Source organism: Notamacropus eugenii, chromosome 3 (assembly GCF_028372415.1).
Source record: "Notamacropus eugenii isolate mMacEug1 chromosome 3, mMacEug1.pri_v2, whole genome shotgun sequence".
In the NCBI taxonomy this organism is placed as follows: Eukaryota; Metazoa; Chordata; class Mammalia; order Diprotodontia; family Macropodidae; genus Notamacropus; species Notamacropus eugenii.
In genome coordinates this window covers 34,137,916-34,163,307 of record NC_092874.1, presented here as the reverse complement: position 1 = coordinate 34,163,307, position 25,392 = coordinate 34,137,916, and the positions used below count along the sequence as shown (strand labels likewise).

The 25,392-nt window shown below is 36.7% G+C and overlaps 2 protein-coding genes across 5 annotated transcripts in view; one reads left to right on the top strand and one right to left on the bottom strand.

Moving 5' to 3' along the window:
• Positions 1-2,103, top strand: part of RAB5A (RAB5A, member RAS oncogene family) — a 56,988-nt gene extending 54,885 nt beyond the window's left edge. For both annotated transcript variants that reach the window (XM_072651222.1, XM_072651221.1), the window contains one exon: positions 571-2,103. In XM_072651222.1, the coding sequence (XP_072507323.1) occupies positions 571-686 (116 nt within the window). In that variant the 3' untranslated portion in view covers positions 687-2,103. The remainder of the gene's footprint in view (positions 1-570) is intronic.
• Positions 2,104-2,201: 98 nt separating this feature from the next.
• Positions 2,202-25,392, bottom strand: part of PP2D1 (protein phosphatase 2C like domain containing 1) — a 33,345-nt gene continuing 10,154 nt past the window's right edge. For all 3 annotated transcript variants that reach the window (XM_072651217.1, XM_072651216.1, XM_072651214.1), the window contains exons 2-3: positions 14,723-15,864; positions 2,202-3,167 (exon numbers count right to left, since the gene is read on the bottom strand). In XM_072651217.1, the coding sequence (XP_072507318.1) occupies positions 2,311-3,167; positions 14,723-15,863 (1,998 nt within the window). In that variant the 5' untranslated portion in view covers position 15,864 and the 3' untranslated portion in view covers positions 2,202-2,310. The remainder of the gene's footprint in view (positions 3,168-14,722; positions 15,865-25,392) is intronic.

Sequence of the window (25,392 nt, the reverse complement as noted above, 5' to 3'; positions counted from 1 at the left end):
TATCAATTTGAGCTTTTAAATAATTGGTTCAGAGTATACTTAGAACTTATTCACAGTATTCACTCATTAAATTACTAAATATCACACTTTCAAGTTGTCGTTTGAGGATTTGTTTGTTTTTTAAGTTTCTCCAAGTCAGGATTAATTTTTTTATTAGTTATACCAGCCAGTTAGTGGTCTCTACTCTGACCTCTGGCCCACCCATAGTGATAAATATAGTAACCTCCAAAAGTTTAGAGAGAACCTATAAACAGGGCTCTTCTCACTTGGACACCATTCTAACTCTTGTTTTGGCAGCTTTTACCTAGTAGGAATCTGGTACAAGAGGAACATCTCTCCCCTTACCAATATTAGGTGTCCTCCCAATATCTTGGTGTCATTGGTTGTGATCTTTATCAAATAGAATTGGGGCTAGGGAGAGGGGGAGGTTAAGATGAAAAATCAGAACTTTTATCCATAAAACAGTGGATTGGAATCATAAAGTTATTTTCTTTACTTTTAAATGTATATATAGCTGAGGTAAACTGTAGTTGTTTTAATCTTGATGGTTCTTGGTGTTTACTCTTTCAGCCAAAAAGTTGCCGAAGAATGAACCACAGAATCCAGGAGCCAATTCTGCCAGAGGAAGAGGTGTAGACCTTACCGAACCCACACAACCAACTAGGAGTCAGTGTTGTAGTAACTAAACTATCTGGAATATTCTTCTGCTTCTTAATTATTAATAACAGTGGAATTGGAGTATTTAACCTGGCCCAGTACAACTTCCAAAAAGGAGAAGAGACTTATAATAATAGTCAAGTTTCTAATACAGAATTATTTTATGTGTTTTGAACTTAATTTTTAATAACATGCATGTGTCACTATTTGACTAATGTTTCAGCAATAGAAGGGGCAAATGGAAGCTCTTAATATTTGCTTCATTGGAAGGTTGGGGTGGGGAATCAGTTCTTGCCACTAGAAATATAGAAGAATTATTGTATGGACCTATAATTAACCAACTAGTTCCTCTAAATTCCCATGTCAATGCAGATATAATCTATGACACAGAATTGGGACTTTGTTATTTTAAATTGTTCTTTTAAAAAAATTCTTTCTAGAAGCAGGTCCTAAAGATACTTCTGCTTATCTGCAGTATTCATAAAAATGATAGTTTCTGCTGATATCTATTTTAAGTGTACATTCCACATTTTAATAATTTAACCATTTTAAAAACAGAAAAAAAAAGTAGCCATTCATATCTTCAGAAAAAAATGAACTTTAGTTGGTACATGGTATCTAAATTATAGCACCCTATCCTGTTTTAAATGGTGATAAAAATCAAGTTTATCCCCATTTTCTAATATAAAGACAAAACTAATAAATGCAACTTGACAGAGAGAAGTGTTTTCTTTCAAGCGTAAGAACTCTTCAACTAAAATGAAACAAACCAAGTGTCTGTGATTTCTCTTTAATCACTGCTGGCCATTTACATGGGGTGGTTCTGTTTTGTTTTGTGGTGGGAGGGTTTTGATGCCTTTGGACATAATCTAGTCAATGCACTAACAATTATGTACATTCAACTTGATTATTTTAAACTTGGATCTTCAAATGTACTGTAAATAGAGTACTGCATTGTAGTCTCCATTTATGTTTAATATGTTCTGTAATATTTAAGAGTTGCTTAAAAGTATGCAAAATGTACAGTTACTGAAACAGCTAATTATTTCCTCTTCACTGCTTCCCTCCCTTTCTCCCTTGGATTTGAGAGGGGGATTTCAGTTATTCCTTCATGGCTAGAACAGTAATAAAATGAAGCTACTGTGTCTGTAACATGAGTACTGCTGTCCGTCAGTAACGAACTCTGCAACCTTGTTTTCTAAAGTTCATTTTACTTTGATCTGTTCCATATATTGCACTAATTCTTTTAGTTATTTTCATTATATGAAATCTACCAAGTGTGTCAGAGAAAATTTAATCTATTTAAATGTTGAACTGCTAGTGGAAACTTACTTGTGCAGGTTGTAAATTTGCAGTAATTGGGGCTTAGCAAGGAAAATGAGAGTTCACCAGTGTTTAGTTTTATATTGAGGTGCTCAGGTTTTAATAAAGTGGTATAAAACAGGACTGTATTTATCATTCTTTTTTTCAATCACAAAACAACATTTATTGTATCACATGTAAGAAAAAAACGGTTCCTTCCCTTTGTCCCCCTCACCTACACCCCCCTCCCCCCCACACATGGTATGTATTGAAAGTTACACAGTACTGTACATATATAGTACATGTTTTTTCTTATGATACATGCTTCTGTAGTCCAGAAGAGAAGGTAGGTCAGATTCCACTTCCATATAACTGATAGCCACATCCATTGAGAAGTATTACCAACACAGTAATGTTCTCCCTAGAACCTGCTGTAAGAGCAGCTTTGACGAGACCATGACTTACATATTCTGCTGCATAATCAAAGAAATTCCTGTTTATTTCTTCCTCTGCTATACTTGATGATTCATGAGATGTGCTGCTGTTTGTTTCATCACTATCCTCAATGCCATACAAATAAAAAGGTCTTGAACTTGAAATTTCTGTTTTACTATTTATCTTAGATTTCGAATCCTTATGTTTACCCAAACCTTCTAAAGTTGGAAAACCTTTTTTGCTATTTCCTTGTGAATTTTCACCCATGTTCTGCTGGGCCATTTTTTCAAAAAATGCTGAAGTATTACGGTACAATAATTTGATTTTACTGTCTTGTACACTAATAGTTGAAGATGATATACTAGGTAAAAAAGGTGCTCTGTGTTGGAGTGGCCTATTTATTTCTCGCTTAGTCACTTTGTATATTTCCTCATATATGCTAAATAACGACATTGCTATTGCTGCAGCTTCATTTTTATCTATAACATCCCAAAGTCCAGTAGTAGCAACAATAAGGAATTGACATGTATCATCTATAGGGACAGAGATTGTTTGGGGTGCTGGAATAACAGACTTTCTCAGATTGGGATTTCCATGAAACCCAAGCCCACGAGTTATTTGCACAATACCTTCAGTGAATCCATGTGGTTCGTTGCTGCTGATTTTTCCTCCTTCACTTAGTACACGATGTCTTTCACTTAGGCTTCGAGTTGTATGTTCTTTTGTAAGAAGATGGGCTTGTCCACCTTTGCATAAGACTGCATGAACATTACCTAAAGTTTTTTTTAAAAGAAAAAAAGTAATAATTCAATTTTATAGCAGCAAAATATACCATTATGTGTATCATACTGTTTGTAAAGTCAGACATTTTTAAAGTGAATAATATCAAAATATTCCTTAATACTAACAAACTGGTTGAGTTTTAAAGTAGGGCTGACATAAAAATGTGTTTATAATAACCCCAATTTTAATATATATTTCTTAGTTCAGGAAGAGACGGGATGACTCTAGTGAGTAAAATGAAGTGAGGAAGACCTAGACTGGCATACCATCTCCAACCCTAAACAGCTTGATAAGTCATTTAAATGGCCTGAACCTTCCTTTACTCAAATATAAGATGAGGATAATCATTTTTAATTTTCACAAGGTAACTGTCAAGATCAAATGAGACAATATTCTAGGTAAAGCACTTTACAAAGTTTAAGGTGATTCAAGTCAATAGTCATATTAAAAAGTCTAGTTTTGGCTTTTTTCCTTTGGGTAAATAGTGGCAGCGTGACATAGATGAAATAACACTGGCCTAACCATGTAATTTTTTTTTTTGGAGGCAATCAGGGTTAAGTGGCTTGCCCAGGGTCACGGAGCTAGTGTTACGTGTCTGAGGTTGAATTTGAACTCGGGTCGTCTTCTCCAGGGTTGGTGCTCTACCCACTGTGCCACTTAGTTTCCCCATCAACCATGTAATCTTCATTCCAATCCTGGCTTCTCTACTACTCAGCTGTGGGATCTTAAGACAAGTCACTCAGATTTTTGATGCCTTTTAAAGAAGGCAGATTCAGTGGTAAGATTTCTTCCAGCACTAATTCTTAAAATATATTGTCATTCTGAAATTGTGAGTATTTTAGAATATTTTGATAGAATCCTTTTATAGAAAAGATGCTAATTAGCAAAGGTTAAAGTAATAGCTTCCACATTTAATTCAATGTAAAACTCAAATTTTTATGAAAAAGTCCATGATTAAAATCTTAAGTTTGCTACTGATCAATGAAATAGATTGTTTCTCCTGTTATTTTTGTTAATAATCCAACTGACTTTTCCTTGGTATGAAAGGTCAATTTTTAGTGGCTTTGGCAAATTTAATAATTGGTTAAATTAATAGATCACTTGAGAACAGTGTTAAAATATTTCCAGCCTGTTAATGTTCATTACCTTATTCACAAACATAAGCTGTAACATCTAGAAAATGTACGGTATTTTTTAAGAAAATTCAACACAAATATAAAGTAGTGAGGGATGATTATTTTCTATTACTAAATAACTTTAAATATTATTTTGGGATGCCTTGAAAGAGTTTGGTGCATTCAAATTTTTCTGTTTATAAATTTTAATTTACATCCTTCTCAGGATCATGATTTTGTAAAATGAACAACAGTATTGCTTCAGCTATTTTTGAGATTTTTTCCCTATTTATATCAACTTTGTAAAGAGGATAATTAAATGATTTTAAAATTGTATTAATATTTTTGAAATGCTTTTATTAACTAAGGGAACTATCACTAGTGGTATGCAGAGCTTAACTTTCATTGAAATGAACAGAAGTTAAGGACAATCATTGATGTAGAAGTGACAAACTATACTTGAATATCTATGAATATACTTGAAAGCACTTTGGAAACTGTGAAGCACTTTATAATATAAAAAGCCATTTAGCATATTTTTAAATTTTGCTTCTAATTCAGTATAATATAACTGAACACAAAACTTTGACCCCAAAATATTTTTCTAGTAGCTTGGCCTCCTTGCAGGACATGCCATTATATAATGAAATTAATGAAAATACCTTTTTATTGGTAACCTGTCAAATTGTCACTAGCTCTTAGCAAAGTTTCATGGAAACTGTTTTCCTAAAAAACAGTATGATATGCTGTTAGAAATGTAACAGTTCTGCAATTTTAGATCTGAGAATATTAAGTTTGGAAGGGCCTTTGAAATCATGTACTCCCAGTTCCATCATTTTACATCTAAAAAAGTGAAGCCCAAAGTAATGTACCTTGTATGTGGAAGAGCCAGGATTTGAATGAAGACCCTCTGCTTCCTGCTAGCCAAGGACTAACATTCCCAGTAAGTGTAGCAAGTCAGTCTAAAAATTAGACTGAGGAATTAGACTGAGGAATAGAACTGTGGCAGGAGAAGGGTCTTTTGTGTTCGGAAAAGGGAAGGGTGTTAGTGGTTTGTTATATATTGAGAGTGTGCTGTAGTGGATAGAAAACTGGCCTTTGAGTCAGGAAGACCCGGTTGTAACATACTAGTTACTGACCATGAGCAAATGTAACCACACAGGGCAACCAAACAGCTTAAAACTAACTTGCATATAAGTAGAATTTGTACTCTGGCAATTTTTGTATTCCATAATTCATATCTATATGCCATTTAAAAGGGAGGCTTTGTTCAAGAACTGCCTTGGGATCATTGAATTTGCTTCACAGTTTCCTTAATGAAATTCAGCCTCTTTTCTTCCTACTCACTTTCTAGGCCCAGTTCATTGTCTTAAGAAATATGTACAGTTCTACCAACTCAGTGATTGGCTCTCATCCAACTGGATATTTATATCCAATTGGATATAAAGTATCTGTTTTCCACTTGGGATTTCCCCTGGTTCTGGATTGTTAGGCCTAATTCTTGATTAGTGACAGTTTTCATTAAGGAAATCCTGTTTAAGTCTTGTTTACTACCTTTGTGACTGGCACAGGACCTTAACCTCCCAGAATTCTACTTTTTTCGTCCATAACAAAAAGGTTAAGAGTATATTGCCTCTGAGTTCCCTTTCAGCTGTAACCTTATGAGCCACTGGCTCTGGATTCAGGAGACAGCTGGTTCAAATCCCATTTCTGATGCTATCTGTGTGACCCTAAGCAAATCACTTATCTTCCCTGACTCTCCCTTTCCTTTTCTATAAAGTGAAGCCTTTGGACTAGATTAGTATCCTTTTCAGTCCTAGATCTGTGTTGCTATGGTCTCAGATGTCAGTCTGCAGACAGAAGCATCTTGGAAGAGTTTAGCTTCTAAAGGAAATCCCTCTTCCATTACATCTTCATTGACAAACACCTTGAATGATGTTACCTCTTGTTACATCCATCAAGCAATCTAATACAATGTTGATTTATGCATATAGGAAATGTTTTGAGAAAAACCTTTAAAGTCTGCATTATGATTCAAGTCTCTAATGGTAGTTTACATGGAGAGATCTTTCCCATTCATGAATAGGCCCATGTGACCTGCCAAGTTACATAGAGAAGTCTGAGTCACAAGGAGCCTATGTGGGAGGTGCTTGCTGAATGGGTGGAACCGGAAGAGGCAGAGTTAGAGCAGAGCTGAGAGGAAATTGGTCAGAGTCTAATCAGAACTAGGAAGGATGCAAGCAAGCAGGTAGCTGGCTGGTGTGAGCAAAAGAGCTTGTTTGTGGTTTGTTTAATGGAGCTGGTTTGTCGGAAGCCTAACAGGGAGAAGGCTTGGGGATGGGGTTATTCTCTGCATTGTTTTTGTGTATCGATTTTTGTTACTATGATGGATTTGGTTTTCTGGTGTCTGAATAAATGTTTTGGCCCTGTCTTCCATGGGGAGAGTCTGTGGTATTTTGTGATTCAGAATTGCACCAGGATATTCATGACCACCGTAGGCGCTGTGAATATTGTGTTGGCACTATAAAAGTCAGAGTAATATAATCAAATGAGGAACATATTGAGATGCTGTATTTTCTACTTTTCAGATAAATATGTGGCTGTGAAGTTGTAATCAGCTATAGGAAATCATTTGCAAAAGCCTACCTACAGTAAAACTTTCCAAGCCAATAATTCTTTGAGAACTCAGGTTCACACATACTGCACAATGAATTATTTTATATTTTCATTTTGGATAACCTCCATACGTGTATATGTCATGCTGATAAGGATTTTATGGGTATCAGAACAGCACATGACTCATTATCTTCCCTCTTTTTAGATAGTGATTTCCCACCCCCTCAGTAATTCAATATTTTCCTCTAACTGAGATAATGCTTAAGTGCCTTCAAAGTTCTATCTCTTCCAGCATGGATTTCCTCTTCATCTACTTTCCTCATTTTGATCTTCGTTAGTACCATTTTCACTTCCCCATGCAGAATAAGGATTTGAGATGTAAGTCCAAATAAGATGATTCTATTGTCAAAGGGTCTTATGGCAGGCTTTCTGCGATCTCATTTTCCCCTTCCCCTGTTCATCACTTTTCTGACCAGTAATGCTAGAGCAATAATGTTCTAAATTTTTTTCCATCTTCGTTATTAAGATTTCGAAAATAATTTTTTGTTTATTTTAAACTTAGGTTGCCTTTGGTTACCATGACTTTCTGCTTGGCAAGGAGCTGAAGTGTTTGCTGGCTCAGGTAACTTCTAAACTTTTGGCTTCCCTAATATAGTGCTTTGCTTTACATTAGTTCAACTTGGGTAGAAGCCAATGTCTTTTCCTTTATCTCTTTGCATTTTTCAGTATAACCACTTTGAGTAGGTCAATTGGAACTGTTGTAATTACACTGCAACTTTCCATCTTTATTCTGATTTTCTTACTTTTCTATTTGTTTTAACAAGTCAGTGGTCAAGGGGATGTCCATCAATTGGGGAATGGCTGAATAAATTATGGTATATGAATGTAATGGAGTACTATTGTGCCATAAGAAATGATGAACAAGAAGACTTCAGAGAGGCCTGGAAGGACTTATATGACCTGATGCTGAGTGAAAGGAGCAGAACCAGGAGAACTTTATGCACAGCAACAACCACAGTGTGTGAGAGTTTTTTCTGGTAGACTTAGATTTTTGTAATAACACAAGAACTTCTGAAAAAAAAAAAAATCCCAATGGTGGACCTCAAGGCAAAAAGCCTTCCACACTCAGAGAGAGAAATATGGAAGTCACTCACATAATGTAGCAGATCATGTTTGTGTATGTGTATCTGTTTGTGTATCATGTTCTGATTTGTTATACGGATTCTTTCATTTATCTTAGTCTGACTACACAGCATGACGATAGTGAAAATATACTCAATAGGAAAGTTTATGTAAAATCTATACAGAATTGTATGCAGTCGTGGGGAGGGAGGGAGGTAGTGGGGGGTGGGTGGGGAGGGATAAAATCGCAATTGTATGGCAGTGATTGTTAAACATTAAAAAAAATAAAAAAATTAATAAAAAAAAAAAAAAGATAATTTTCCTTGAAAAAAAAAAAAAAAAAAAACAAGTCAGTGGTATGACTACCTACAAACAGCTGATTCTGATGCTACTCCATATCAGTAACCAGTCACTTCCTATGAAGATGACATGGATTTCATTTTTTGCAATGGTACTCATTGTTTTCTATGTCCAGTGTTGTTTAAGCCTCCTCTTGAAGGAATTTTTCATGATACATAGATAGAATACTTCTATAGAGTCTAAAAGCTTCTGGCCTTGTTTCTTAATCTGAAATCATATTTTCAACATTTTCCCTTATCAGTTTTTCCTCCAAGTTAGCAACCAACTGTTCACACTTGGAGAAGGGTTCTAATATGTTGACATTAACTCTTCCCTGTAGTCATCTTGCCTTGGGGCCACTGCTTTTGTTGAACGCAGATATTTGTCTTAGAAAGGATAAGTCTCTGATCAGTCCAGCACTCTGTGCCCCATGTCTCCTTTGTCACTCACATCCTGCCTGTCTCTTCTATTTACAATAACATAGTCTATTAAATGGCAGTGTTTGCTACAAAAGTATATCCACAAAGTTTTATTGCATTTAGGTAAATGGAAGATAGTGTTGGTGATGAGAAGGTCATGACATGCACAGGTCTTCAGTAGTAAGTGATCATTGCTGTTGCTGTTTCTAACTCCATTCCTCCCTAGGACTCCTTGCCATGTCTGATTGTCTGTGCCTTCTGTGGCATTACAGTTGCCCAGAATTATAAACTTCTCTTTTGGTCTATTGATGATGAAGGTCTCCAGAGTTCATCATGGTGGGAGCATACATACTGACGATGCATATGGTGTTTTCCTGCAAATGACAGTCATCATGAGTCTGTTCACTTCTTTTGCTAAGGATCAAGCTTGTTGACTAAGTTAGTTTTAATTGCAAAACTATAGCAGCCTCACAACACTTCCCTTCACTGAAACCACTCCAGAAAAACATGTATCCTACTCCAACTTTGACCTTCATTTGCCAACCTTGTTTCACTCAAGTCCGCTGTCTGAATGTGATACCTAATGAGTTCTCTCACAACAAGAACTATTTGTCTTTCAGGTCTACTGAATTTTGTGTTGTCCATGAGCATCCACACATTCCATGTACTGATGATAAGTGGAAACATCTTCACAAAAATTTTTGTACATTTTTTGTGTTTCAACCTTAGGATAGGTTCCCTGCCTGACTCACCTAGAAGGCTACAGTTGACTGAAGCAGATAATTCTTAAGGCACCTTTGCTAGCCCCTTCCACATGCCAGGAGGAGAGCAGTGTGGTCCTTAAAAAGGGCTCCTCAGACACCCAGGGTGCTGCTAAATTCCACTGCTGCCTCAGTCCAGTGAGAAGATGACACTATGGCCTGGGCCACCTGTGTGTAGAGTTGTGACTACAGTTCCCATTGTATCTGTCTGTACCTGCTGCTTCGTCATTTGCCTATCATCACAGGACTTTGAGGTAGGTAAAAATGGTATGGGTGATGTCTTGACTCCCACATAAATTGTATTTAAGTGAGGCACTTGTGCAGAGTGATCAGTCTCACTTTTTTTTCCAGTCATTAAAGTCCAGTGGCAAGACAATAGTCAAGACAACTGGCAATGGCCCAGGATGCAGTGAACAGCCTTTGAATCTTTGATGTCTAACCAAGCTCTAAGCACTCCAAAGTGCTTGCTTCACCTGCCTTCCTGTCTGTTGTTGGAATACATTGTTCTCATTTGCTTATTCTGCCAGGGGGAAGTCTAAACTTGTTTGGGGTAGAAACCCCACTAGCTCATCAATGGGTTTGAGACCCCTCAGTTAACCTCAGCCTAGTTTAGTCTGTCTGCCAAAATGGTCTACTAAGTTGTGATTGGTGGCTATGCATGTTACAGCTTGTTGGAGTCACAGGTAAGAATTTGCTGAATCAGGTGGACAGCAAAGATGTAATGCAACCCTGAAATGGACTGAGCAGCCATGACATCAGAGATACTAGTCTTCCCTGAACACCCTACACCCCATTTCCATATTAGTCATGTTGTGAAAGAAAATACAAACCAAAGGTAGGAGGGGAGAAAGAAAAAAGTAAAAAGTTTTTTTAAAGTATGCTTCAATCTTCTTTCAGACATAATCAGTTCTTTTTCTGGAGGTGGATAGCATTTTCCATCATAAGTCCTTCAGTTAAATCTATTTTACACTGCAGGAAAGTAGGGGAGAAAGGGGATAAGTGGGTTGGAGGGATAATAGAAGGGAGGGCATGGGAGGAGGGAGTAATTAGAAATAAACACTTTAGGGGAGGGACAAGGTCTAAAGAGAGAATAGAATAAATAGGGGGCAGGATAGGATGGAGGGAAATATAGTCTTTCACAGCATGACTATTATGGAAGTCTTTTGCATAACTACACATATATAGCCTATATTGAATTGCTCAGTGAGGATGGGTGAGGAGGAAGGAAAGGACAGAGGTTGGAACCCAAAGTTTAAGGAATGAATGTTGAGAATTGTTTTTACATGCAACTGGGAAATAAGAAATACAGGAAGTGGGGTATAGAAATCCATCTTGCCCTACAAGAAAAGAGAGAAGATGGGGATAAGGGAAGGGAGGGGTGTGATAGAAGAGAGGGCAGATTGGGGAAGGGGCAATCAGAATGCATGGTGTTTTGGGGTGGGGAAGGGGAGAGATGGGAAGAACTCAAAATTTTGTGGAAATGAATGTTGAAAAATAAAAATAAATTAAAAACAATAAGTCCTTCAGTTGTCTTGGGTCATCGTATTGCTGAGAATAACTAAGCCATTCACAGTTGGTCATCACACAATATTGCTGTTTCTGTGTACAACGTTCCCCTGGTTCTGCTCACTTCACTTTGCATCAGCTCATATATGTCTTTCCAAGTTTTTCTGAAAGCATCCTCATCATCATTTCTTATAGCAATATACAATATATTTAATGTACAATATTTATATACAATAGTATTCACTCATAATCATATGCCACAATTGATTTCCCAATTGATGGGCATCCCCTCAATTTCTAATTCTTTGCAGCTGTGATCAATATAATGGCCCACAGTAGTTCCAAAGGACTTATTATAAAAAATGCTATCCACCTCCAGAAAGAAAACCAATGAACTCAGTACAGATTGAAGCATATTTTGTTCTCTTTATATATTTCCTCACTTTTTCTTTTTGCAACATGGTCTGAATAACTTCACATGTATAGTGGGTATCATATCACTTGCTTTTCCTTTCCTTAAATTTAATTTTCTTTTGTGATTTTAAGTTTTAAAATGTATCCCTCCCTCTCTCCCCTCCCCAAGAGAAGGCCACCATTTGATACAGATTTATAAAGATAAGCAAAACCATACTATGCATACTTCATAGGTCTTTTATAGGTGACTTGAGTATTTACAATACTTAAAATAACTTGGTTATTCACAATCATTCTTCACATAATATAGCTGTTACTATATACAACATTCTTATGGTTCTTTTCATTTCAGTTTTCATTATTTCATGCAAGTCTTTCTATGGTTTTTAAATCAGCCTGCTCATCATTTCTTACAGCACAATAGTATTCCCTCATAATCATATACCACAACTTGTTCAGCCATTCCCCAACTGCTGGACATTCCCTCAATTTCCAGTTCTTTGCCACCACAAAGTGAGCTGGTACAAACCTTTTAGAACATTTAGGTTCTTTTCCTTTTCAATGAGTAGGGGAGGGCAAGGGAGAAATTGAGAACTCAAAATTTAAAAATAAATGTTAAAGAGGAGAGGCAAAAAGATTATATATATGGCATAGAAGGTACCAGCCTGCATGGGTAGAGGGAATTTTCTCATCTAGAATCTCTACCAATGAAATAGATCCAGTCCTTATTAAAAAAAAAGAAAAAGAAAAATCATTTATATATGCAATTCAGCTTGTCATATGACAAGGCAGCTTGGTCCAATTAATGGAAGAAACATCAGATCCAGTCAATAGATCTGGGTTCAAAGACCCTAAGTTTGAGTACTTCAGTGTATGACCCAAGAAAAGTCACTTTACCTTTCTGACACTCAGTTTCCAAATTTGGACAATTAGGATAATACTACTCTCACTTGCATAAATTTTTTAAAAAGGGGGCTATTGTAAGGCAGGCACTCTGTAAACCTTTAAGTACTACAGAAATAGACACTATTAGCATGATGTGTTTGGGAAACTGATTGGTAAAATTAGCTTCCTATTATTTTTTTAATGGCAGTAGAAATTCACAAATGAGCACAGGTCCTGATCTATCCAAACCCCAAATTGTGGAACTATGCCCAAAGTACTGTAAAACTGTGAATACCCTTTGACTCAGTAATACCACTACTAGTTCTATCCCAAAGAGATCGCACAAAAAGGAAAAGGAATTTATTTATACAAAACTATTGATAGCAGCTCTTTTTGCAATGTCAAACTGGAAATTGAGGAGATGTCCATCAGTTGGGGAAGGGCTGAACAGATTGTGCTATATGATTGTGATGGATTTGGAATACTATTGTACCATAAGAAATGATGAGCAAGATACATTCAGGAAAACCTGGAAAACTTACAATGATTATCAACTGTGAAAGACTGAGCTGTTCTCAGCAATACGATGATCCAAGACAGTTCTGAAGGACTTATGATGAAAAAGGCTATCCACTTTCAGAGAAAGAACTGATGGAGTCTGAATGCAGGTCAAAGCATACTTTAACTTTCCATATTTTTTTGGTGATTTTTTTTTTTTGCTCTGTATTTTCTTTTACAACATGACTAATATGAAAATATGTTTTGCATGACTGCACATGTATAACCTATATCAAATTGCTTGTCTTCTCAATGAGTGGGGAGGGTGGGAGAGAATTTAAAACTCAAAATTTAAAAAAAAAGTTTTAAAAATTTTATATGTAATTAGCAAAAATAAAATATTTGGGAAAAAACCATTGTTTTATTTCCCCTTAAAACTGCTTTTTCTCTTGACTTAATTATTAATTTTTTTGTCATTGGCACCGCCATTCATCTCACCTTGCAAATTCCTAACCTTGATATTCTCTATGTCAGGGGTGGGGAACCTGCAGCCTCAAGGCCACATGTGGCCCTCTAGGTCCTCAAGTGCAGCCCTTTCACTGAATCCAAATTATTTGTTCTGTGAAATTTGGATTCAAAAGACTGCACTCGAGGACCTAGAGTACCACATGTGACCTTGAGACTACAGGTTCCCCACCCCTGCTTCTATGTCTTTTCCCTCACATCTCTAATAAAATCCTTTTAGTTCTCTATCTACACGGTCCCAGATTTCTCTTCTCTCCTGTATAGTTCCATTGCTACTACCCTACTCTCTCCTGATAGATCTTCCCAAATCCACCCTCTTTCCTGCCCCCTTGCAAATCATCCTACACCTCTCCTTATTACATCTTTATGTAGATATCTGACTATGTTGCTTCTCTGCTCAAAACCCTTTAATGGCTTCCATTACCAACCAGGAAAATGGATACTCCCTAATACATACTTTGTTCTCCATGATCTAGCCCAATGCCAACTTCTCCAACTTTATCTTAAATTATTGCCCTCCGAATATTCTATAGTCCAGCCCAGCTAAACTATTCCTTGTCTCCCTGTACATCCTGCATGTTCCCACTTCAGTGCCTTTGCTCACACTCTTTCCTTTGTCTGGAATGCTCTTTTCTGCCCTCCATCCCAAACTATTGAATTCCTACCAAATCAAATTGAACCAAAGTTCAATTCAAATTCTACCTTATCTAAAGAGTCTTGACTGATTTTACCCCAGTAAGTAATAACTTTTCCCCAGACTTCCCACAATTCTTTTCTTTCACCTCTTTTATGCACTTATCTTGAATTATTTAGTGTTTTTCTTATTTGTGCATATGTTACATGCCCTACTAGACAGTAGTGTCCTTGGAGGAAGAAACTATGTCTTATCTCTACAATTTGCATCTCTTCCAGGGCACAACATAATGCTCTGCTCTCAGTTATTGTTCAGTTGTGTCTGAATCTTCTTGACTCCATTTGGGGTTTCCTTGCCAAAGGTACTGGAATAGCTTGCCATTTCCTTCCCCAGCTCATTTTACAGATGAGGAAACTGAGGCAAACAGGTTAAGTGATTTGCCCAGTATCACACAACTACTAAGTATCTGAGGCCAGGTTTAAACTCAAGAAGATGAGTCTTCCTGATTCTAGGCCCAGTACTCTATCCATTATGTCCACCTGGCTATCCCTACTCTCAGAAGTCACTTGATAAATGTCTGTGGAATTGAACTGAATAATATTGGAGTTTGGCATGTATTGGTCATGTATTACTTTCCTCACAAAATATTTTCTTTCCTACTAAGAAATAAAATAGGGCCAACTTTTGGCTATCATTGAGTAACTTACATACCAACATTCGCAATATGTAATACTCCAAAGTTGCTTTCAAATTGTTTGGAAAATTGAAAACTCTTCTTTTCTTCCATTTCCATTTCTGAATCCTCAGTGAAACTGTCCGTCTGCCAAGAGGTACTACTAGCAAAATGTTCATCGCATTCCAGTAAACAGGCAACTGCTGAACAGCCGCTCCAGTAGAAATTGGATACTTCCTGCCTCCCAAGTTTCAAAACTCTATCCATCCTCCAGAAAGCTTTAGCAAAAGCCCTATGTATCCACTCATAATCACATGTTGAAGGTGAAATATTTCTCTTTTGGGAAGAAAACAAGTATTCTTGTCTCCTGTAAGCCTCCTTAAACACTGTGTCAAAAGAATGGACAAATCTTTTTTCTCTCTTGGTCATCCTATAGGAAGAATCATATTGAGCAAGTTGGTCCAGAAAAAATTTAGGGAGTTCTACAGCAGTGGTTTCAGCTGCCACGGAGCCATGGTGTCCATCAAACAAGCCAAAAAAACATGCGTTGGATTTCTTCCCAAATCTGTTCCGGAAGATATATCTGTCTTCCATTACTGGTCTCCATGACTTGTTCTGGTCTTCACAGATGGCAACAGCATTAACTAGTGGATTATCTGTTTTCCTGAGGTGCACAGAACTATTGAAAGAATTACTAAGAATCTTGTAATAGGAAGGTATGTGCTGCTTACAAAGGAGCTCACAAGCATTGTCAATGTTTTGTCTGGTTTTTTCATCATACAAATAGGCTTCAATTAATGTAGAGATTAGAGAAGTCCTCTGTTCTATAAGCTTGTTTCTTTCTGGTTTTTCTCTAGCTGTCATCTTGTAGCCCATCACGGCCATTGCTTTGTGCTGTTTCTTATGGGCAAAAAATTGAGATGGATGAAGTTCTTGGTTGCATAATGAACAGGGAATAGTGAGCCTGTAAGCATCTCTGAACCTGTAGCTTAACCTTTGAAGGGGTGGGATGCTCTGAGTTATTCCTCCTTCTGCTTTTTGGAAAGTTCCACTTGTTGTTGGAAAATCTAAGGATTCTCTTCGTAATGCTGAATTTTCAGATGTAGTGTCATCTTCTAACTTTGTCTCTTCCTTGATTGGAATTTGTGCAATATTCGATACCTTAGACCTCCATAGCATTCTGCAAACAGGGGGAGAGATATTAACAAATGCAGGAATCAACCAGAAACTGCAATTATCTCTCTGAGCAGGTCTTCTAGTGCAATGAGCGGAGACTTACATGGTTTAATACAAGCACCATTAGGATGTGTATGCTTGTATTAAAGAGATATGGTATGCTGTGGTGGCTAGAGCTCTGGACCTGGAGTCAGAAAGACCTGAATTCAAATTCTGCCCCTGACACTTATTGGCTATGTAATCATAAATAAATCATTTAACCTCTCTTGTCCTCTATTCCCTCTTTTGTAAGGTGGAAATAAGAATAGCACCTCTCTCCTAGGGTTATTGTGAGGATAAAATGAGACTTTGTGGCTTGGAACACTGTGCAGGTGCTAGTTATTTTTATAATGATTATTGATATGGCAATATTTCTTATGTCAGCTGTGTAACAGTCAGATCACTGATTTGTCAGAGCAAAGTCAGAGTAAAAATAAAAAGTTAGAGTAAAGAATAATAATGGAAAAAATAGGACCTGAAGTTGAAGTAACTCAATCTTGAACTAAATACTTAAATAAATAACTTAAAAATGAAAATGAATAATGGACAATAGAAACCAATTATAAGCAATGATTATAATCATTATTAAAATTTTATGGAGAGATTTAACATCAATTGGTATCACAGGGATACCAAAAAAAAGCCTGAAAAAGTCCTTCAGTAACCATATATTTGCCTTACCAAACTCAAGGAAAGATAGTACACAAAGGTAACACTAGTTTAAGAAATAAACTTGGTAATAAAATGTTATGAAGATGATGGATGCTTATGAGTAGTACTACTACCTTTTAAAACAAAGAAAAGCCGTAGAAAGTATAGTAGTTTAAAAAAAAAAAAGTTTGGTAAGAAGTTCAAATGAGTAATCATCCCATGCCCCAAGACATTAAAGTTTAAAATGGAAGGACAACAAACAGAATAAAATGGAAGAGATCTGCAAAGATTTTTTTATAGCCACCTCTTCACCAGAAAGTACAGTAGAGCCACCACATTTGAATTCTAATATCATAGTCAGAACTCTGATTATATAGGGGAAATTAAAGATAACAAAGAAAAGCAGCTGGATTATATGTCAAACGCAGATAAAAGGAAATAAATCTGCAAGGTGCTAAAACAATTCCAAAGGATTCAAGATGGAAAATGCCATCCACGTCCAGAGAAAGAACTGTGGAGTCTGAATGCAGAGTGAAGCAGACTAATATTTGTTTGGTTTGGTTTGGGTTTTTTTCTTTCTCATGGTTCCTTCCATTCATTCAAATTCTTCTATACAACATGACTAATGTGAAAATATGTTTAATAGGAATGTATATATAGAACCTATATCAGATTGCATGCTGTCTTGGGGAGTGGGAGAGAAGGAAAAGGGAGAAAATTTAAAACTTATAGAAGCGAATGTTGAAAGCTAAAAATAAACTAACTTAAAAAATTATTTTTACATGTAATTGGGGAAAAATAAGATACTAAATTTTAAAAAAGAAAATAAATTTGTCCTAAAAGTTACAAGATTATGAGGTAGTTGGGGGATTGATTCACAAGGTGAAGATGCCCAAGGATTAGATTAAATTAAACACTTATCAGATACTTAACCATGTGTTGGGAAAGGGGTAGAAGATAATTTCAGAGCTTATTAATAACAACAAAAAAGGTAATCATGGAATCATCAGTAGTTACTTACCTTTATGTTTATGTTTCCAACTATAATCTTTATGAGATTTAGCTCTTTACCTAGTTATCTCTGTATCTGTCTTTTATGTATCTCTCAAGGAATCAAGCATACCTTGGAGATATTATGGGTTTGGTTTCAGACCATCACAATAAGTCAAGTAACAATAAAGTGAGTATCGCAATAAAGTGAGACACAAGTTTTCTGGTTTCCCAGTCCAAATAAAAGTTATATTTAAACTATTATGTAGTCTATTACATATGCAATAGTGTTATGTTCAAAGAAAAAAGTAATAAACATGCCTTAATTAAAAAATACTATATTGCTAAAAAAAAAAATCTAAGCCTTCAGCTAGTAGTAATCTTTTTTATGGTGAAGGGTCTTGCCTCAGTGTTGCTGGCTGCTGAATGATCAGGGTGATGGTTTCTGAGGGTTGGAGTGGGTGTGGCAGTGTCTTAAAATAAGACAACAGTGAAGTTTGATAGATCAATGGACTTTTCCATTAAGTTGAACACTTAGGGGCAGGTAGGTGGCACAGTAGATAAAGCATCGGTCCTGGAGTCAGGAGGACCTGAGTTCAAATCCAGCCTCAGAAACTTGGTACTTATTAGCTCTGTCACTTTGAGCAAATCACTTTACCCTGATTGCCTTGCCAAATAACAGTAATAACAATTTGAACACTTACAGGTCATTGTAGGACTTAATTGACTTAATTTCAATATTGGTGTGTCTCAGGCAATAGGGAAGCCCAAGGAGAGAGAGATACAAGAAGAAGGAGACCCAAGGAGAGGGAGAGAGGTGGGGGAATGGCCTGATAGGTGGAGCTGTCAAAATACAACAGTTATCAATTAAGTTTGCCATCTTATTATAGGCATAGTTTGTGGTACCCCAAAACAATTACCCCAAAGATCACAGGTCACCATTATTATTATATAACATATTAAATATAATTATTAAAATAATGAATTATATTCATTATAATAATAATGAAAAAGCTTGAAATGTGAAAATTTTCAAAATCTGACACAGACATGATATGAGCACATGCTGTTGGAAAAATAGCGCTAATAGACTTCTTGACAGAAGGCTGCCATTGTATTGCTGAGAATAGCTAAATCATTCACAGTTGATGATCATACATTATTGTTGTCACTGTACAAATGTTCTGATTCTGATCATTTTACTTTGCATCAGTTCATATAAGTCTTTCCAGGTTTTTCTGAAAGCATCCTGCTCTTCATTTCTTATAGTAGTATTCCATCACAATCTTATGCCACAACTTGTTCAGCCATTCCCCCAATTGTTGGGCATCTCCTCAATTTTCAATTCTTTGCCACCATAAAAAGAGCTGCTATGAATATTTTTGTCCATATAGGTCCTTTTCCTTTTCTTGTGATCTCTTTGCCCCTGGTAGTGGCATTGCTGAGTCAAAGGGTATACATGGTTTTATAGCCCTTTGGGCATAGTTCAAAATTGCTTTCCAGAATGGTTAAATCAGTTCATAATTCCACTAACAGTGTATTAGTGTCCCAATTATTCTACATCCTCTTCAATATTTATTTTTTTTCCTTTTCTGTCATATTAGCCAATCTGATAGGTGTGAGATGGTACCTCAGAGTTATTTTAGTTTGCACTTCTCTAAACAATAGCAACTTAGAGTATTTTTTCTCATGACTATAGGTAGCTTTGATTTCTTCTGAACACTGCTTGTTCATATTCTCTGACCACTTATCAACTGGGGAATTACTTGTATTCTTATAAACTTGGCTCACTTCTCTATATATTTGATAAATGAGATGTTTATCAGAGACACTTGCTGTAAAATTTTCCCCCAGTTTTCCTGCTTTTCTTATAATCTTGGCTGCATTGGTTTTCTTTGTGCAAATCCTTTTTTAATTTAATATCATCAAAATCATCCATTTTACATTTTGTAATTCTCTTGATCTCTTCCTTAGTCCTAAATTCTTCCCTTATCTGTAGATCTTAAACTATTCAGTTGCCCCCCCTAGTGTACTTATATTACCCTTTATGTCTAAATCATGTACCCATTTTGACCTTATTGTGGCATAGGGTGTGAAATGCTAGTCTATACCTACTTTCTGCCAGACTGCTTTCCAGTTTTCCCAGCAGTTTTTGTCAAGTAATAAGTTCTCATCTCAAGAGCTGGGATCTTTGGGTTTATTAAACCCTAGATTACTAAGGTTATTTACTACTGTGTATTGTGTACCTAATCTGTTCCACTGATCCTCCACTCTATTTCTTAGCCAGTACTAGATTTTTTTTTTTTACAGTTTGAGATTTGTTATTGCTAGGCCAACTTCCTTCACATTTTTTTTCCATTGATTCCCTTGACATCATTAACTTTTGTTCTTCCAGATGAATTTTTATTTTTTGTAGTGCTATAAAATAATTATTTGGTAGTTTCATTGGTATGGCACTGAATAAGTAAATTAATTTAAGTAGAATTGTCATTTTTTTATTATGTTGTCTTGGCCTACCCATGAGCAATTGGTATCTCTCCAGTTGTTTATATCTGACTTGGTGTGAAAAGTGTTTTGTAATTTTGTTTATATATCTCCCAGATTTTTTTCATAAAACTACCTCCTAGTTTTATTTATTAGTTCAATGGTATTCTTACTTTCAATTTTATTAATCTCTCCTTTGATTTTCAGAATTTCCAATTTGGCATTTAATTGGGTATTTTTAATTGCATGCCCAATTCATTGATCTGCTTTTTCTCTTTTATTGATGTAGGCCTTTAAATATAAATTTGCCCCTCAGTACTGCTTTAGCTGCATCTGATAAATTGTGGTATGTTGTCTCATTGTTGTAATTCTCTTTAATGAAATTATTGATTGTTTCTATGATTTGTTCTTTGACTCACTAATTCTTCAGGATCAGATTATTTAGTTTCCAATTAATTTTTAATCTATCTCTCCACAACCCTTTATTGGACATAATTTTTATTTTATTTTATGGCATTTTTATTTTATTTTAATTTATGGTCTGAAAAGAATGCATTTAATATTTCTGTTTTTCTGCATTTGCTGAGGTTTGTAAATCCTAATACATGGTCAGTTTTTGTGAAGATGCCATGTGTAACTGAGAAAAAAGTATACTTCTTTCTACTCCCATTCAGTTTTCTCCAGTGGTATATCATCCCACTTTTCTAAAATTCTATTCATCTTTTTAACTTTTCTTGTGGTTTTTTTTTGTTAGATTTATCTAATTCTGAGAGGGGAAAATTGAGGTCTCCCACTCTATTTCCTCCTGTAACTCATTTAACTTTTAAGAATTTAGATGCTATGCCATTTGTTGCATATATATTTAGTATTGATGTTACTTCATTGTTTTATAGTATTTCTTAACAAAATGTAGTTTCCCTGCTAATCTCTTTTAATTAAGTCAATTTTTGCTTTGTCTGAGGTTATTATTGCTACCCTCACTTTTTTTTTAACTTCAGCTGATGTATAATAGATTCTGCTCTAGCCTCTGATTTTTACTCTGCATGTCTCTCTTTCAAGTGTTTCTTGTAAACAACATATTGTTGGATTCTGGTTTTTAATCCATTCTATTATCTGCTTCCATTTTGCATGTGTTCATCCCATTCACATGCACAGTTATGATTCCTAACTCCTTTTCATAAGTCTGTTTTGCTTCTGACTATTACCTCCCTTAATCTGCCCTCCCTTCTGTCAGTTTCACCCACCTCTTTTGTCCCCTTCCCCTCCTATTTCTTTCCATAGTAATATATACTCAATTGAGTATGTATATTATTTTCTCTTTGAGTCAATCTGGCCTCCATTTTCCCTTCCACTGTAAAAGCTCTTTCTTTCATGTTTCTTTTATGTAAGATGATTATGTAGTCATTGTTTTTCTGGCATGTACTCTGGTTTTTACATGGGAAGAAAGCTTGTTTCCTATAGCAGCTAGCCCACTCCTCTTGTCCCTGGAACTGTGACTAGGTCCTTGTGCTCCTTTCTACCTTGAAACTGAGACCAGGACCTCTACTTCCTTGTGAGTGACCAAAACCACAAGCACTCTTCACCCTGTAACTGTGACTTGGGCCCCTGCTCCGTCTCTAGCAGTTTCTCTTCACCCTTGAACTGTGACCCAGAACTACATCTGGGCAATGCAACAGGGTCCTGAACCCAGTGCCAGCAAAAGATCACCTGTAATCTTTTTTCCAGTCAGTTGTCCAAGCCCCTTAACATCTGTGGACTGAGAGCTCCCAAAGCTGCTGCTGGTACCTCCAAGAGCTACTGCTGGTCTTGCCACTGTGCAGCAGGCCTATCACCCTATGAGACAACATTTCCTCCCAACCTCCTAAGTTATCTTGGGCTGGAAAATTGTTTCACCCTGACCTTTTGTTGGCTCTGCTACTCCAAATTCTATTTGAGGTATCATTTTGAAATTGTTTGGAATGGAATTTGACAGAGTTCAGGTGAGTTCCTGCCTCTGTTCTGCCATCTTTGCTCTCTCTCTGTTTGTGTGCCTATTGTTTTAATTATGAAAAAAAATTTCTTCAACAGAACAAAATACTGCCTTAAAGGCTTCCTTTCAGCAAGATTTCTTCCATCTATATATCAAAATCATTTAACATTTCTTGAAAATTATAGCCACAGAAATAACCTTTTTCAAGGACCCTTTGATCATAAACATCAGCTGAGGCATAAAACATGGAAACTGATGTTCTGCAAAGGTAATTCAGGGCAGAGTCTAAGTTGAAGAGACATTCTCTGAGGATCATGAGGTCCTCTATACCAGGGTGTCAAATGTAAATAGAAATTGGGACGCCTAAAATGTATAGAAGGACTACTATAGGCTAGTTATTGACTTAGAAAATCACATATTAACATTATCTGTTTATTATATTTTTATTTATTTCATTAAATATTTCCCAATCACATCTGGTTCAAGCACTTGAGAATGTTGCAGGCAGCCCATATATGTGACACTTCTCTTGATACTCCTGTTAGAAGACATGATTAAGCTTTTTGTATCCATCCGTACAACATTGCAGAGGTTCCTGAAAGAGGAGTATGGCTACTAAAAAAAGTTTTTCCTGACCATACACATGGGAACAACCAAATGGATGAGGAATCAACTAATCACTCACTGAACAAACATTTACTATGTACTTACTATTTGCCAGACAATGTATTTAGCACTGTGAATCCAAAGAAAAAGCCTTTGCCCTCAATAAGCTTCCATTCAATTAGAGGAGATAACAGGAACATAAATTATGTATGTGTCAAATAAGCACAAAATAGCACAAGCAGCTGAGGAGAAAAGAGCCTCCTTCAAAAAAGTGGTGCTTGGACTGAGTCTTGAAGGAAGCTAGAATTCTAAGAAGCAGAGGTGAGGAAGGAGAGCCCAGTGAAAACATAGTAGATGGAGTACTGTATAAAAGGAAAAGCAAGTAGGCCACTATGGTTAAACTGTAGAAGGGAATAATGTGTAAGAAGACCTTGAAATGTCAGAGAAATTTATATTAGATCCTAGACATAATAGGGACCACTCCAGTATATTGAAGGGGGGAATGGGGAATGACATGGTGAGACATGCATTCTAGTAAAATCACTTTAGCAATGGGATGATGGATGAATTGGAGAGAAATAAAACAAGTGAGAAGACCAATTAGGAGGCTATTGAAATAGTCTAGGCAAGAGACGATGAAGGCCTGCATTTGAGTGGTGGCTATGTGAGTAAAGAGAAAGGGATACATAAAAAAGGTATTGTGAAGATAAAAACGATAAAGCTTGACAATAGAATGATTATGTGTGTTGAGCAAAGACCAGAGGGTGACACGAAGGTTGAAAAGTGGGTGACTTCAAGCATAGTGGTGCCCTCTATAGTAATAGGAAAGTGGAGAAGAGGGGAGGCTTTGGAAGTGAAGATAATGAGCTCTATGTTCTAGATGTTGAGTTTGAGATGCCTACACAATATTCAGTTTGAAATGTCCAATAGGCACTTGGTGAGTTTACACTGGAACTCAGGAGAGAATAGGGCTGAATAGATAATATCTAGGGATGATCTGGATAGAAATTATAATTGAACCTTAGGGAACTAATGAGATCATCAAAGGAAAAAGAAGGGGACACAGGTCAGAGAGTTGGGGTATAGTCATTATTAGTGATTATGACATGATGAAAGTCCAGCAAAGAAGACTGATAAGTAGGAGTCATAAAGGTACAAAAGGAATCAAGAAACAGCAACATGAAAACCCAGAGAGGAGAGAGTTTAGGATTCAGGATTGACACTGTTAAAGACTACAGAGAGGTCAAAAAGAATGAGGACTGAGAACATCCTAGTAGATCCTAAAGAGATCTTTGATAACCTTGGAGGGAGCAGTTTCAGTTGAATGATAAGGTAGAGAGTTAGATTGCAGAGAATTTAGAAAAAGAGGAGAGGGGATGTAGAAAGACTCAGTATACATGACTTTTTCAAGGAGTTTTGCTAAGGACAGGAGAGATATAGGAACGTAGAACCAAGGGAGAATTTATTAAGTATATAGGAGACCTAGGTATTTTCTAGGCAAAGAGGAAGGAACCAGGAGATAAGGAAAGATTGAAGATTAAATGAGGGGTGATAGTGGAGAAAATCTACTGGTGAAAATGAAAATGGATAGGCTGAAAGTTCATGAAGATAAGTTGGTCTTGGCAAGGAAAAAGGCCATTTCTTCTTCAGGGATTAGAACTAAAGAGGAGATAGTGGTTCATGGTCTCAAGTTGATTATGAAAATTAGAAAAGAGGGAAGTGACAGGTGGTCTCAGTTTTTTTGGTGAAGTGTGAGATGAGATTCTTACCTGAGTGTTCATGTGTAGGGTGGCATTGTAGCAAGTTTGAGGATAGGAGAGAAGAAGCAGCTGCTCTGGTGAATGGGATAGAGAGGAGTAGAAGTATTACCTTGTTGATTGGGCAACATAAATGTGTGATAGATCAAACCCACTTTGTTCCTCTTTTCTCTAGCAGTAACAAGTAACAGCCTAGAAACCCCACATTTTTCTAGGTTGTATTTATTCCCAGCACAACAACCCAGGTGAATGTTCTCCCCTGTAATGGTAACTTAAATGGAAAGATCTTTCCCATTCATTAATAGGCCCATATGACCTGCCTTGGTCACATGGAAGTCTGAGTCACATGGAGCCTGTGGTGGGTGGAATGGGTGGAACTGGAATAAGCAGAGCTAGAACTGAGCTGAGAGGAAGTTAGAGAGCAGTCGGAGCTATAGGAAAGATTGCAGGCAGCTGGCTCCTAGGAGAAAGCTTGCTTGTGATTTAGTTTAAGGGAGCTTGTTTGTGGAAAGCCTAGCAAGGAAGAAGGCTGTTTTCTGCATACACAATTGTTATTGTATATACATTTTTGTTACTATATGAATTTGGCTTTGTGGTGTCTGGATAAATGTTTTGGTTCACGTGGGGAGTCTGTTGTATTTTGTGATTCAGAATTGCACCAGGATGTTCATGGCCGCCGTAGGTGCTGTCAATATTGTACTGGCACCACATCCCCCTAACTCACCCCACGCTCATATCACCTCCTCTGTCCAGCCCTGATTTTCAAAGAGAAGATGACCTTATTATGAGTCATCTCCTCCTTCTACAAAACACACAACTTCCTCTCCACCCCCAGCCCCATTGCCCAGCAGCCAATCCTTCCACAAAGAAGAAACCTCAAGTGTTCTAGCTCTTCTTCCCCCTAGTAGCCTCCCTCACTTAAATCCAATTCAGTTGCAAGTCATGACATCTCTCCCTGATGTCATGGTTCTCTCTGAGAACAAAGGACAAACAGTAACCTGCAAATAGTAGTAACTGCCCCAATGGGGACCCAACT